Consider the following 15986-nt stretch of genomic DNA (forward strand, 5'->3'; position numbering starts at 1 on the left):
GGTTGTGCGCCCTGTTGACACTGAGGTATCCTACTCGCGTCCGCCAGTTGAGGTGGTTCCTCCACCGATGCGACCCAGTGTGGGTTGCCAGTCGCACGTTGACGTTAAGCGACGCTCGGAGGTGGTTGTTGAAGTGTGTCACTAGGAAGACGTTCAACAACCAGCAGAGGTGACTTGTTGTGACGCAGTGCGTCAACCTCAGCAACCCGGTAGGGTGTTGACTGCATAACCCAGACAGTCTAGACAGTTTCGGGTTGACGCTGTACTTCCTCGCGTCCCCATGGTTGACAGTTCACAGACTGTGCAGCAGTACCATGATATTGCGTCCGGCTCCGTCACGCATCCACCAGTGCGACCGGATTCAGCGAGTCAGACGTTGCCCACTCCGTTGCCGTTTCCTCATCAGTTTCGGATAAGGAACCCTCTGATGAGGACGTTGCTGAACTAGACGATCAACCCCCAGCCCTGCTATACATCCAGAAGATGCTGAAGAAGGAACGCTGCCCTGTCAGGCTGTGGATGAGTCGGGTAAGGACACTATCATCCGTGGTTCTTTTGTGTCACTTGGAAGACTACACCTCCGTCCTCTTCTGTATCATCTAGCTTTTCCCTGAAAAAAGGACAAGACGCTAGAAGCGGTCTCGATCCCGGTTTCCGGAAAGATAAAGTCTGGTCTGACTTGGTGAAAGGACTTTATCAACCTTAGAAAGGGTCTTCCCCTGACTGTTCAGACTCCCAACCACGTTCTCTTCTCGGACGCATCGGACGTAGGCTGGGGTGCGACATTAGGCGGTAGGGAATGCTCGGGATTATGGAACTCGAGTCAAAGGACAATGCATTTCAACTGCAAGAAGCTACTGGCAGTACGTCTGACCTGGAAAAGCTTCAGGTCTCTCCTTCAAGGCAAAGTGGTGGAGGTGAACTCGGACAACACCCGGCTTTGACGTACATCTCCAAGCAAGGAGGGACCTACTCTCTGACATGGTACGATATCGCAAGGGACCTCCTCACCTGGTCAACAGGTCTAGACTTTTCACTAGTAACGAGGTTCATCCAAGACAACTTGAATGTCATAGCAGATTGTCTCAGTAGGAAGGGACAAATAATTCCAACAGATTGGACCCTCCACAAGGATGTATGCAAGAGACTTTGGGCCACCTGGGGCCAGCCAACCATAGATCTCTTCGCAACCTCGATGACCAAGAGGCTCCCAATAGTTTGCTCACCTATCCCGGACCCAGCAGTAGTTCATATAGATGCCTTTCTACTAGATTGGTCACATCTAGATCTATATGCATTCCCACCGTTCAAGATTGTCAACAAGGTACTGCAGAAGTTCGCCTCTCACGAAGGAACAAGGTTGACGCTAGTTGCTTCCCTCTGGCCCGCGAGAGAATAACTCACCGAGGTACTTCGATGGCTAGTAGACGTTCCCAGAACACTTCCCCTAAGGGTGGACCTTCTACGTCAGCCACGCGTAAAGAAGGTATACCAAGGCCTCCACGCTCTTCGTCTGACTGCCTTCAGATTATCGAAAGACTCTCGAGAGCTAGAGGCTTTTCGAAGGAGGCAACCAGAGCGTTTGCTAGAGCAAGGAGAACATCCACCCTTAGAATCTACCAATCGAAGTGGGAAATCTTCCGAAACTGGTGCAAGTCAGTATCCGTATCCTCGACCAGTACCTCTGTAACTCAAATAGCTGACTTTCTCTTATTTCTGAGGAAAGAACGATCTCTTTCAGCTCCCACTATCAAGGGTTACAGAAGCATGTTGGCATCAGTCTTCCGTCACAGAGGTTTAGATCTTTCCAACAATAAAGATCTACAAGACCTCCTTAAGTCTTTTGAGACCACGAAGGAGCGTCGTTTGGTTACACCTGGTTGGAATTTAGACGTGGTACTAAGATTCCTTATGTCAGACAGGTTCGAACCGCTTCAATCAGCCTCCCTGAAAGATCTCACCTTTAAGACTCTTTTCCTGATATGCTTAACCACAGCTAAAAGAGTCAGTGAGATTCATGCCTTCAGCAAGAACATCGGATTCTCATCCGAAACGGCTACATGTTCTACAACTTGGTTTTCTAGCCAAACACGAGCTGCCTTCTCGGCCTTGACCAATATCGTTCGATATTCCAAACTTATCGCATGGTTTGAAATGAACTAGAAAGAGTATTATGTCCTGTAAGAGCTCTTAAGTTCTATTTAAAAACCTTTACGAGGCCCGTCTGAAGCTTTATGGTGTTCAGTTAAGAATCCATCTTTGCCTTTGTCAGAGAATTCTTTATCCTATTTTATCAGACTGTTAATACGAGAAGCTCATTCCCATCTGAATGAGGAAGACCAAGCTTTGCTGGAGGTAAGGACACACGAAGTTAGAGCTGTCGCAACTTCCGTGGCCTTTAAACAAAATAGATCTCTGCAAAGTATTTTCGACGCAAACTATTGGAAAAGCAAATCAGTGTTCGCGTCTTTTATCTTAAGAATGTCCAGTCTCTTTACGAGACCTGCTACACTCTGGGACCATTCGTAGCAACGAGTGCAGTAGTGGTGAGGGCTCCACCACTACAATTCCCTAATTCCATAACCTTTTTAATCTTTCTCTTGAAATGTTTTATTATTGTTTTGGGTTGTCCGGAAGGCTAAGAAGCCTTTCGCATCCTACTTGATTTGGCGGGTGGTCAAAGTCATTTCTTGAGAAGCGCCTAGATTAAAGGTTTTGATGAGGACCTTTAGTATGGGTTGCAACCCTTCATACTTCAGCTCCTAGGAGTCGCTCAGCATCCTATGAGGATCGCGAGGCTCAGTAAGGAAGACGTACTTAAAAAGGCAGAGTAATTGTTCAAGTCGACTTCCTTACCAGGTACTTATTTATTTTATGTTTGTTATTTTGAATAACTGCTAAAATAAAATACGGAATACTTAGCTCATAATAATGTCAACATGTAATGCTGGTCTCTACCCACCCCCCTGGGTGTGAATCAGCTATATGATCATCGGGTAAGTTTAATATTGAAAAATGTTATTTTCCTTAGTAAAATAAATTTTTGAATATACTTACCCGATGATCATAAATTAAAGGACCCACCCATCCTCCCCAATAGAGACCCAGTGGACAGAGGAGAAAATTGGTTCTTTGTTGACATCGAGTACTTGAGTACCTACTTGACAGATGGCGCTGTTGATGTACACCCCCACCTGTATAGCGATCGCTGGCGTATTCCGCCAGTAGGTTTTTCTGTCGGGCAGCAGAGCTGACAGCTATATGATCATCGGGTAAGTATATTCAAAAATTTATTTTACTAAGGAAAATAACATTTTTTTTACATAGGTTCTTTGGCGATTGTTAATATGGTACTGTGCAATGTTATTTAGTGATTTTTAATAATAAATTTGAAGTGACTTGCACTTTTTAAGATTATTACGCACAGTATTTGGCGATTTCTAACATGAAATTTCATGTTTTGAATTGCATTGTGTTGCGATTTTTTGCAGTTACAAAATTTAATGTAAAATTTTGGGTTTTCGTGGTGTACGGAATTTGCAAATACCAAACACGTATAACAGGAGTCGAGTGTACTGTACAAGAAACAAAATTAGTTCATGCTTAGAATTATAAGTATAATGCATAAAGTTCTGAAATATATAGAACAGTGGTAAAATTACTTCCAGTTGAAAGAAATGTCCCTCTTATCTCTAATCAAGGACCCTGTCATTATACTCTTGTGTAATAATTTACGAGAGAAAATAATGTGACTTGTAAAATATATTTTAGATACAGTGAATTGTCAATTAAGGATAGAAAATGGTGTGTATGTACTTTTTTAATTTCCATACATGTGTCTAGTTTTCTTACCACTAATAGCTTTAAATAAACGTATCATTAAAGGATGCTGTCGTTTTTGTTGTGGGTGGTGGTAACTACATGGAGTATAGTAACATAGCCAGTTATGCCAAGAAAAAAGCTGGTGCCACCAACAAGAGAGTTATATATGGATGCACGGATGTTGTTAATTCAGAGCAGTTCCTCGGTCAGGTAAAAAATTCAAGGGTTTTTAATAGTCTACTTAAGTTTATTATTTTATACATTTTATTTACAAAAGTAAGATAAATATAAGTTTTCCCTTCAAATGTAATGATGTATGTAGAGAAGTAGTACAGTTTATGAGTCAATTCTTCCAGGAGTGAGCTTGCAACCCCAAATGCTTTTATACTAAAACAATTTTTTCCCTAAAAAAATAAAGGAAATTACCTTGATGCATTCCACACGTCCATAAATACACATATTGTACTGTACTGTATACTATAGAGCACATGGATTTTTGAAGGTCTGTAATGGTATGTAATGTTAAAATTGTAACTCTTAACATCAGAAATTAATAATTCGTATTAAAATTAGAAATATTGACAAATTAACATTCACTTTACCATTGATACAAAAGAGAAAGAAGAGGAGGGGTATCCTGTTTGGAAGGAGAATCTCCCTCTATGAGAACTGGTGAAATATTAAGAGGTCTCTCTCTTGAATGACTTTCAAATTTTTTCTGAATTACCAGGGGTTTGTGAGCTAATGCGAATCAAAATGGGAAAGGCACCACATGATTGATATAGGGGCATCGTGTGCTATTATCGTTAGTACTTCTCCAGTAAAAGCGCCAGTACGGCTCTAAATTTTTGCTCATAGACCAATGCAATACTTGTAACCCAGCTCAAATTTGTATCCTTATATTCAAAGTTACTCCGAAACTAAGGTGCTATGGTATTGTATATTGTTTCTTGATGTAATAATGACTATTTTTCATAAAGTAAAAATTGTCAGTGCCATGATTCTCTCAGTCATTATTCCAATAATTCAACTTAAATTTTTCAATTTCCATATTTTATACAGTATAGTACTTTGCTATTTTACTCTTCCAAATGTTTTCTTCACCTTGGCTGTCTTGAGAGACTAATTCCATTTGTAGCTTTAAGCTTACCTTTCCTATTTTGTATCGGCTTTTTCTTTTCTTTCTTTTTTTCAATGAGCACTCTTTGATACTATATTTGCTGACACATTTTCATGAAACTCCTCTTTCACTTAATTTTTCTCTGTTTGTATTTAATTTGGATCTTTTTATCTTTATCTATCTATCTTTCATTATTAAATTAACTCATAGTAGTCTAATGTTCAGCAGCTTCACCCATTATTACCTTGCAATTCTTTTCTTTGATATCCGTGATTTTAATTAAAAAAAATTACTGATGTACTTAGTAACCAGTCTTAATGTTAGGCAAAATCATTTTTCCCTCCAGATTTCTTTCTTCTATGGCATACTGTATCTTTAAATATTCTGAAAATCAGGTCCTCCGTTCCTTTGTCGACATTTAAATCTAGTCTCATCAGTATCACATCTCATTGTAACACTTCTTTTTCAATATTAATCTTACCCGATGATCATGTAGCTGCAACTCTGTTGCCCGACAGAAAAAACCTACGGTCGGGATACGCCAGCGATCGCTATACAGGTGGGGGTGTACAACAACAGCGCCATCTGTCGAGTAGGTACTCAGGTACTTCTTGTCAACAAGAACCAATTTTTCCTCTGTCGTGCCACCGGCAAGACCTACTTGATACGCTGTTGTTTCTGGAGTTGATTTCACGCTTTTTGGTGATGTATTCTCTCTAGATATTAGCTTTAGCTGTACAGGAGTTATTATCATTAGCTTATCAAGCTTTTTTGATTAGTTTTGGATTAATTCTTGACGACTTTGATAGATTTTGGATTCCCCCCTTGGCTAATTCAAGATGTCTGACCATACTCAAGTCCCCAAGTACAGGCAGTGTAGCGCTAGGGACTGTTCTAGGCGTCTTCCGAAGGCCTCTATAGATCCTCACACCGTTTGTTCCAATTGTAGGGGTAAATCCTGTCAATTGGAAGATCGATGTGAGGAATGCGCTGGGCTTTCGGAATTCGATTTTAATGAATTCCTTAAGAATGCACGTAGGCTAGAGAAGGATAGGATCAGGAGGAGTTCGTCTCGCTCTTTTGATTTTTCCTCTCCCCATGCCCCTCAACCTATTCCTTCCCCTGTAGTGGTGACTCCCGACCCTTCTACTAGCTCTCAACCCTCGATGGCGGACATGATGCGTGCCATTCAGGCTCTTGGTGACAGAGTGGAGTCATTAGCTAATGACCGCAATCAACTCTTGGCCGATGTCAAAGAGTTGAAAGAGAAAAGTGCAGTGGGAAGTGTAGTGAGTGCAAGTGCGGTGAAAAGTGTCAGTGTCAGTGTTACGCATGAGGGTGCATCTGTTCGTGCCAGTCGTCCTCCCAGTCCGGGACCTCTTGCAAGCTCCCAAGCCCAGGGGAGAAGCAATGTCGAAGGACCAAAGGGTTCGACAGGCCTTGATCAGCGTACGGATGTACCCTCAGTGGTTGCGGACGTATCTTGCAGAGATCGTCCCATCCACAAACAGACGAGTGAGCCCATTCATTCCTCGTCTGTGGAAGAAGTTTCTAGGCAGAAACGCTGGACCAAGGTCTCACGACCTCTCAAGCGCAAGGTCCCTTCCGAGCGAGTCCAACGGCCCAGGTGTAGCCACTGGGTCAGTTCGGACTCGCCGCAGTCTTCCGAAGACTGCACACCTCCCAAGAGAGGTAGAGTGGTTCCGCAGCAGGCAATCACTCCGTCTGTTGCCGCACCAACCACTGTAGACCCTAAGTGGTCTATGCTGCAGTCTATGCAGACTCAGCTTGCTTCCTTCATGCAGGAGTATCGTGCTGAGAAGGTTGACACTGCACCTGTTAACCTACAACCTGCCACGGTTGTGCGCTCAGCAGACACTGCGGCTGCCTGCTCCCACACTCCGGCTGTGAGAGCTCCACCACCGATGCGCAGTCGACCCTGCCAGACGCATGTTGACGTTAGCCGACGTGCGGCACCCTCCGTTGACATGCGTGAGCTACCGCATCAGCAGTGGGAAGGTGCTGTCAAGCTGCCGTGTTTTGACGCAATGCGGCAGTCTCCGCAACCCACGGCAGTCCCCACCACGCACCATCACTCCGCTTTTGTTGTTGCCAGCTCTCAGACTGACCAGCAGCGGCATGATGTTGGATCCAGTGCAGCTACGCATGCACCCGTGCTGCCGGATTCAGTCGTTCAGCTTTCTTCTCCTCCTTTGCCGCTTCCTCCTCAGCATTCGGATGAAGGAGTCTCTGATGACGACGAAGCTGCGCATTTGGACGATCAACACTCCGACATAGAGGAACCCAAGACTACGCCTCCCTCCTTAGACTTTAGGAAGGTCCTTGCCCTGTTTAGGGAGTTGTATCCGGACCAGTTTGTGTCTGCAACCCCGCGCTCACCTCCCTCTGAGGTCGCTTTAGGCATGCAGTCAGCAGCTCCTGCCTTTACGAAGCTCGTACTCGCGCGCTCATCCAAGAGAGCTTTAAGGGTACTGGGAGAGTGGTTGCAGTCCAAGAAGCAACTTGGAAAGACATCCTTCATCTTTCCACCGACCAAGCTTGCTTCCAAATCTAGCGTCTGGTATGCCACGGGAGAAGATCCCGGCTTGGGAGTTCCTGCCTCTGCCCAGGGCGACTTCTCAAGTCTGGTAGACTCTCCCCGCAGGCTGGCTATGAGACGCTCCAAGATTTGCTGGACCTTTTCGGACATGGACCATCTTTTGAAGGGAGTTTTTCGTGCTTTTGAGATCTTCAACTTCCTGGACTGGTGTTTGGGAGCGTTAAGCAGAAAGACCTCCCCTTCGGATAAGGACTCTGCCATGCTCATCATGTCATGCATGGACAAAGCCATTCGGGATGGGTCTGGCGAGCTTGCGGCTTCGTACGTGTCTGGAGTTCTTAAGAAGCGAGATCACCTTTGCTCCTTCTTGTCTGCGGGGATCACACCATGTCAGAAGTCGGAGTTGATGTTTGCTCCGCTTTCCAAGTGTCTCTTTCCGGAAGACCTGATCAAGGGGATTGCCGCCTCGTTGATCCAGAAGGATACCCATGACCTGGTGGCGTCATCCGCACGTAAAGTCACAGCTTTACCTTCCGTGCCTAGACCTAGGATGGACACACCAGCGTCTAGGTTCATTCCGCCCTTTCGTGGCAGAACCTCCAGCAGAGGAAGTACCCGTGCCGACAGTCAACGTGGCAAAAAGAAGAAGGGTTCCAAGTCCTCAAAAGGCAGAGTCTGACTGCCAACCTCTCCAGACAGCAGTGCGAGCCAGGCTCAAGAACTACTGGCAGGCCTGGGAGAACAGGGGTGCAGACGCACAGTCAGTGAAGTTGCTAAGAGAGGGGTACAGGATTCCATTCTTGCGCAAGCCCCCTCTAGCAACTACTCCCATCGACCTCTCTCCCAGGTACAGAGAGGAGGACAAGAGGCTAGCTTTACAGCAAGAGGTGTCTCTCTTGCTACAAAAGGGAGCGGTAGTCATAGTCCGGGACCATCAATCCCCGGGCTTCTACAACCGTCTCTTCTTAGTAGCGAAGAAGACAGGAGGGTGGAGACCGGTGCTGGACGTCAGTGCTCTCAATGCTTTTGTCACCAAGCAGACGTTCACCATGGAGACGACGAAGTCGGTGCTAGCATCGGTCAGGAAGGAAGACTGGATGGTCTCGTTGGACCTAAAGGACGCGTACTTTCACGTCCCCGTCCATCCAGACTCCCAACCTTTCCTAAGGTTCGTCTTTGGAAAGGTCGTTTACCAGTTCCAAGCCCTGTGCTTTGGCCTAAGCACGGCATCTCTAGTGTTTACCAAACTGATGAGGAATATTGCCAAATTCCTGCATTTGGCAGACATCAGAGCCTCCCTCTATTTGGACGACTGGCTTTTAAGAGCTCCGTCAAGTCGTCGCTGTCTGGAGAATCTCAAATGGACTATGGATCTGACCAAGGAATTGGGTCTCCTGGTCAATATAGAAAAGTCCCAACTCGTCCCATCCCAAACTATAGTCTATCTAGGTATGGAGATTCAGAGTCGAGCTTTTCGGGCTTTTCCGTCGGCCCCCAGAATCAGTCAAGCCCAAGAATGCATCCAGAGCATGCTGAAAAGGAACCGATGTTCAGTCAGACAGTGGATGAGTCTAACAGGGACGCTTTCATCGCTGGCCCAGTTCATCGCGTTAGGGAGACTCCACCTCCGACCCCTTCAGTATCATCTAGCTGCTCACTGGAGAAAGGACATGACGCTAGAAGCGGTCTCAGTTCCTATATCCGAAGAGATGAAGTCTGCACTGACTTGGTGGAAGAACAGCATTCTTCTCAAGGAAGGTCTACCACTGGCTGTTCAGACCCCCGACCACCTTCTCTTCTCGGACGCATCGGACACGGGCTGGGGTGCGACACTGGACGGACGGGAATGCTCGGGCACGTGGAATCCGGATCAAAGAGCACTTCACATCAACTGCAAGGAGCTACTGGCAGTTCATCTGGCCTTGAGAAGCTTCAAGTCTCTCCTTCTAGGCAAGGTGGTGGAGGTGAACTCCGACAACACTACAGCCTTGGCGTACATCTCCAAGCAAGGAGGGACTCATTCGAGGAAGTTGTTCGAGATCGCAAGGGACCTCCTCACCTGGTCAAGAGATCGAAAGATATCGCTTGTAACGAGGTTCATTCAAGGCGACATGAATGTCATGGCAGACCGCCTCAGCCGGAAGGGTCAGGTCATCCCCACAGAGTGGACCCTTCACAAGAATGTTTGCAGCAGACTATGGGCCCTGTGGGGTCAGCCCACCATAGATCTGTTCGCTACCTCGATGACCAAGAGGCTCCCAAATTATTGCTCACCGATTCCGGACCCAGCAGCAGTTCACGTAGATGCCTTTCTTCTGGATTGGTCCCATCTAGACCTGTATGCGTTCCCCCCGTTCAAGATTGTCAACAAGGTACTGCAGAAGTTCGCCTCTCACGAAGGGACACGGTTGACGTTGGTTGCTCCCCTCTGGCCCGCGAGAGAATGGTTCACCGAGGTACTGCAATGGATAGTAGACGTTCCCAGGACTCTTCCTCTAAGAGTGGACCTTCTGCGTCAGCCGCACATAAAGAAGGTACACCCAAGCCTCCACGCTCTTCGTCTGACTGCCTTCAGACTATCGAAAGACTCTCAAGAGCTAGAGGCTTTTCGAAGGAGGCAGCCAGAGCGATTGCCAGAGCAAGGAGGACATCCACTCTCAAGGTCTACCAGTCAAAATGGGAAGTCTTCCGAAGCTGGTGCAAGGCGAATTCAGTTTCCTCAACCAGTACCTCTGTAACGCAGATAGCTGACTTCCTTTTACACCTAAGGAATGTAAGATCCCTATCAGCTCCTACGATCAAAGGTTACAGAAGCATGTTGGCAGCAGTCTTCCGCCACAGAGGCTTAGATCTTTCCACCAACAAAGATCTACAGGACCTCCTTAAGTCTTTTGAGACCTCAAAGGAGCGTCGGTTAGCCACACCAGGTTGGAACTTAGACGTGGTTTTAAGGTTCCTGATGTCAGCAAGGTTCGAACCGCTTCAATCAGCCTCTTTTAAAGATCTCACTTTGAAGACTCTTTTCCTCGTTTGCTTAGCAACAGCTAAAAGAGTCAGTGAGATACACGCCTTCAGCAGGAACATAGGTTTTACATCTGAAACGGCTACATGTTCCTTACAGCTTGGTTTTTTAGCTAAAAACGAGCTCCCTTCTCGTCCTTGGCCCAAATCGTTCGAGATTCCAAGCCTGTCCAATTTGGTTGGAAACGAACAAGAGAGAGTACTATGCCCAGTAAGAGCTCTTAAGTACTATTTAAGACGTACAAAGCCATTACGAGGACAATCAGAAGCTTTATGGTGTTCTATTAAGAAACCTTCTTTACCGATGTCGAAGAACGCAGTTTCTTATTACATCAGGCTTTTGATTAGAGAAGCTCATTCTCATCTGAATGAGGAAGACCATGCTTTGCTGAAGGTAAGGACACATGAAGTTAGAGCTGTCGCTACTTCAGTGGCCTTCAAACAGAACCGTTCTCTGCAGAGTGTAATGGATGCAACCTATTGGAGAAGCAAGTCAGTGTTCGCATCATTTTACCTTAAAGATGTCCAGTCTCTTTACGAGAACTGCTACACTCTGGGACCATTCGTAGCAGCGAGTGCAGTAGTAGGTGAGTGCTCAACCACTACATTCCCATAATCCCATAACCTTTTTTAATCTTTCTCTTGAAATGCTTTTTATTGTTGTTTTTGGGTTGTACGGAAGGCTAAGAAGCCTTTCGCATCCTGGTTGATTTGGCGGGTGGTCAAATTCTTTCTTGAGAAGCGCCTAGATTAGAGGTTGTGATGAGGTCCTTTAGTATGGGTTGCAGCCCTTCATACTTCAGCACCTAGGAGTCGCTCAGCATCCTAAGAGGATCGCGAGGCTCAGTAAGGAAGACGTACTTAAAAAGGCAGAGTAATTGTTCAAGTCGACTTCCTTACCAGGTACTTATTTATTTTATGTTTGTTATTTTGAATAACTGCTAAAATGAAATACGGGATACTTAGCTTCTAATGTTAACATGTATGCTGGTCTCCACCCACCCCCCTGGGTGTGAATCAGCTACATGATCATCGGGTAAGATTAATATTGAAAAATGTTATTTTCCTTAGTAAAATAAATTTTTGAATATACTTACCCGATGATCATGAATTTAAGGACCCTCCCTTCCTCCCCATAGAGACCCAGTGGACCGAGGAGAAAATTGGTTCTTGTTGACAAGAAGTACCTGAGTACCTACTCGACAGATGGCGCTGTTGTTGTACACCCCCACCTGTATAGCGATCGCTGGCGTATCCCGACCGTAGGTTTTTTCTGTCGGGCAACAGAGTTGCAGCTACATGATCATCGGGTAAGTATATTCAAAAATTTATTTTACTAAGGAAAATAACATTTCACAACATCTGAGTCTTTCCCAGATTTGTGCATTTTTCTTCTGATCTTCCAGATTGCGTCAAGTTGACTGAAAATACGTTCATTTTGCCAATTCTCCCTTAGGGTTATCCTTATTTTCCTATACAGTATTCCTTCACGTTATCATATTTGTCATTTCATCCTTGACCAATTTGCCCTGTATTGCCTGGTTTCACTGACATTCCATAAGAATGTATACTGTATGTACAGTATTTATTTGCATTTCTACTTGTATTTTTCAAACCCATTCCTATATGCATGTATCTTATATCCCGAACACAACATAACAGTGCAGAAATTTTTCATTTTTTTATAATATCCACCACTTCCTTACTTTTAACTACATTCATAATGCTCACCAAGTTAGCGTTCTTTCAATTTTCCCCAAATACTCTTTACACTCCACTGCTACTTATGCTGCTGTATCCCGGGGCATTTTCATTTTGTAAGCCGATCTTTTTTATGGGAACTCTATTTTTTTAGACTAAGTTTCTTATGCTTTTTCTCTAGTTGTGAATTATTTAGAAGAAAGAAATTAAGTCTTTTAAACAAGCTTCATATGTAACTTGATAAACATTTTTTCATCCCGATCCTTTTAGATTTACCTTTATACTTGAAATTACAAGGGAATAAATAGTAAATAAAATTTTCAAACAAGCATTTGTTTAAATCTTTTAAATTTTTTTTTTTTTGATAACTAGGCCTCCTTATAGGATCACAGATCCAAATAGAAAATATTTTGTATCATTACCTTTCTATTAGGTAATTTCTACTGCCAACTATAATTTAATGAGATTTTTTTTTATTTATTTTTCAGCTTACTAGATTGGGTGCTGAAATATCCTGAAGGAAAATAAATTCTAGTGGATAAGTGTTGTATATCATTGAGAAATTGTATGCAAGTGGGTGTGAATGCTGTTATGTTTTGTAACCTCTATTTTTTCTATACTGTTTGAGAAATGGTTATAGGGTTGATAAGCCATATGAAAACAAAATCTTGAAACAGTTTGGAATAAAATCGTAGAATATCATTACATAATTATGAGTGTAACATTACCAAGGTGCCCATCTGCCTTGTTTGTTTTAAAATGTTGGTAATGAATGTGTTTAGGACAAAGGGATAAAATCTTATGTGAATAGAAGATACATTATGTACATGTTTATTTCCTTTTAGGTATTTTCTAACAAATTATTTAAGGGGATGTGTGTTATTTTAGTTTTTTCTTTAAAAAGATAGAGAAATTCAAATGAGGACTTGAGAATCCACTCATTAATATGGTTACAATATCAGAACCCTGAACTCTTTAGTGAAATGTGAACTATGTAATGTTCCAGAAGATAACTGGTCTCAGATTTAAGTGAAATTTCTCATCTTGTCAAATTGTAATAAGGTATTAAAAAAGTTCATTATTTAATTTGTACAACATATACGTTCCAGGAAACAATACATAAACAAAAGGTTATTAAAAAATGATTATTAACAAGTACGTCCCTTACATACAAGCGAGATGCATTCCCAAAGTCAGTTCTAATGTTGAATATTTCTTATGTCCAACATGGTTAATTTAGGGACCCAACTCTCCATTCTTTTCATTCAGCTGGTCTACTATTACTAGTGAACTAGTCTACATATATATCAAGAATTCTTACTTCCATTTCTACATGATAGAATACTTTTTAAAGATCCTGATACGTCTTTTGTTTATTGACACACTGTTATATGTAAAATTTCTATGTCGTGTGTTCGAATCTAGGTGACAATGTAATTGAAATAAAGTGTGCTCATTAATTTCATCAAGTTCAAAATAGGACAAGGCATTCTGTATTCATCCCAGACCCTTATTTTATCTATATTTATTGTAAACTGAATGAAGAATGTAATTGGTACAACTTTAAAATCATTTTTATCATTGTATGGTATGCTTTGGATGATGCTGTATATTTTGAAAATAAATAAGGTACTGTACTTTCAAGTTGTTAGAGCAGAAAACTTAAAAAACAGAATTTGATTCTGGCGAAGGCTCATTGATAACGTAATCTATTAGACTTGCCAGGATAATTTATTGTAAATTTAAATGCTTTTATTTAGATCCAAATATGAATTTTGTAAACCTTGTACTTCTCTATTTGTTTTCCTTGTACATTTGTCATCTTTGGTAACATTTTTTTTACTATATACTGTGCATTATATAAGATGAATTTTTATTATTCAAAACAACCCTTCTAGACCAGCCTTTAGAGTTAAGAATTATAATTTGGTGATCTAATTGAACTAGCTAATAAGTACATATTTAGCTATTACTTGTTTACACACCTGGTAAATATAAACCTTGTCCTGACTGAAATCTGTATGTTGAGTTGCTTTTAATTATTCTCACCCATTTCTTTTGTTTTGAATGTGAAAAATTGGATGGAGATAGAATTTTTCTTTGCCCATATCTGTATCTTTCATTTCCAGTGATTTATCATGCGTATAACTGTAATTTCATGTAAGTGACCTTAATTTTATTTACCAACATGTCCAAGGTCTGGGTAAATGAATGGTGCATATTTTGTTCATCATTTTGAGAGTACTTCAAAGTAATTTTTAGAGTTTTCTTAAAAAGATCAAACTTTTTAATTCAGTGGCTTTTATTTAATTTACATAAAAAATACTATATGAAAGATCAAACAAATACATTAACAGGTTGTTTAGAATACTGTAGAATTCCAGGTACTTCAGCGGAAAAACTTACAGGGAGTCTACCGTTAAAATATTATGAAATATTTTCAATTTGTTGGTACTAAGTTGTTTAAAATTTTTTTACTTGTATTGCGTAAGAAAATGGATCCTTTCTGGTTTTGTATCAAGCTTCTTAGTCTTAGCTAGCTATATTCAGTAGTAATTGCTCTGATCAAGAGGAATAATAGCTTTTAATACAGACTTTAGTCTGTAAATTGAAGTTAACCTTATGTCTTCCAATTTTCCAAGTTAAAGTTTGATTTCAACCATCAACATGAAAGACTATACTGTAATTTTTACTTTTGTACCAATATCAATACTGGTGCTGTTAAGTCCTTGTGCATTACAGAGCAGTTGTGTAAGGTTACCTAAAGTAATTGAACAAATTCCTAATCATCATACAATAACCCTGTATAGAATGAGCAGTCAAGTTGTGTTTTAAATGTGAGAGCAAAGCATGCATGCCTGTAATAAATATATTCTTATTATTTTTACCATTAAAAATAGTCCTGCATCATATATATGAATGCATTCGCACATATGATGAAAGAACCATCATGTAACCAAAGTCGAGGCTCATCAGTTCTATTTGTTTAAAATATTTTATTGAACTTGTGCTTAACTGCATCTGTTATTGTCTGCCTTTATCCTAGTTTTCACACTTGCACAGTGAAGAACATAAGAGCAGTTACAATCACTTTCACCATTTTACAACATTTCTAATTCTTTTTAAAGGGGTGCTTGTAATATTCACTTCTAATAGTTTATTTTTCTTAAATATTTTAATTTTTTATCTTTGTTCTGAATTTAAGATTTTTATTTGAGAATTGATATTTATATATTTAGTAACATTGAATCTTTACTCAGAATTATTTGCATCCAGTATTTTTTATACTACCTTTATCATTCAATTAACTGTAAATGTACATTATTCAGTCTTCAGTTTCTTGAGTACCATATATCTCTTCCTGATCAATTCATTATTTATACTGGTTTTTTGTTTAACTAGATATTAGTTATTACATGTTTTTTCTGTTTATTTTTTGTTATGCATATGAATTATAGATATAAAGGTATAAAATATCTATTATTCATTCAGTCATCCTTTTTTTGTGAAGCTTTAGCCAGAAAATAAATGCCATGTAAACAATATGAAAACCACTTAGTGTTGTATTTATTTAAAAATGGCAATTTTTTTTTAGATACCTTTTCTTACATTTTAACAAGTAATTTAAATTCAGTCACACTTAAGGCAAATAGATGTAGTCAAGCGAGGTGGTCAGAGTACTAACTAATTAATCATTTTTCACTTTCCTTTGGCAGCAGGAAAAATTAGAAAAAGGGATTATTACAAGACTTCAGGTCTAAT

At 41.4% G+C, this 15986-nt stretch overlaps 1 protein-coding gene across 1 annotated transcript in view; it reads left to right on the forward strand.

Moving 5' to 3' along the window:
• The window catches only part of LOC137642622 (sec1 family domain-containing protein 1-like), a 129698-nt gene extending 114539 nt beyond the window's left edge, over window positions 1-15159 (forward strand). The window contains exons 13-14 of the mRNA XM_068375332.1: window positions 3886-4032; window positions 12713-15159. Coding sequence (XP_068231433.1) covers window positions 3886-4032; window positions 12713-12742 — 177 coding nt within the window. The 3' untranslated portion in view covers window positions 12743-15159. The remainder of the gene's footprint in view (window positions 1-3885; window positions 4033-12712) is intronic.
• The last annotated feature ends 827 nt before the right edge of the window (window positions 15160-15986 follow it).

The sequence above is a fragment of the Palaemon carinicauda genome, chromosome 6, assembly GCF_036898095.1.
Source record: "Palaemon carinicauda isolate YSFRI2023 chromosome 6, ASM3689809v2, whole genome shotgun sequence".
Lineage (NCBI taxonomy): Eukaryota > Metazoa > Arthropoda > Malacostraca > Decapoda > Palaemonidae > Palaemon > Palaemon carinicauda.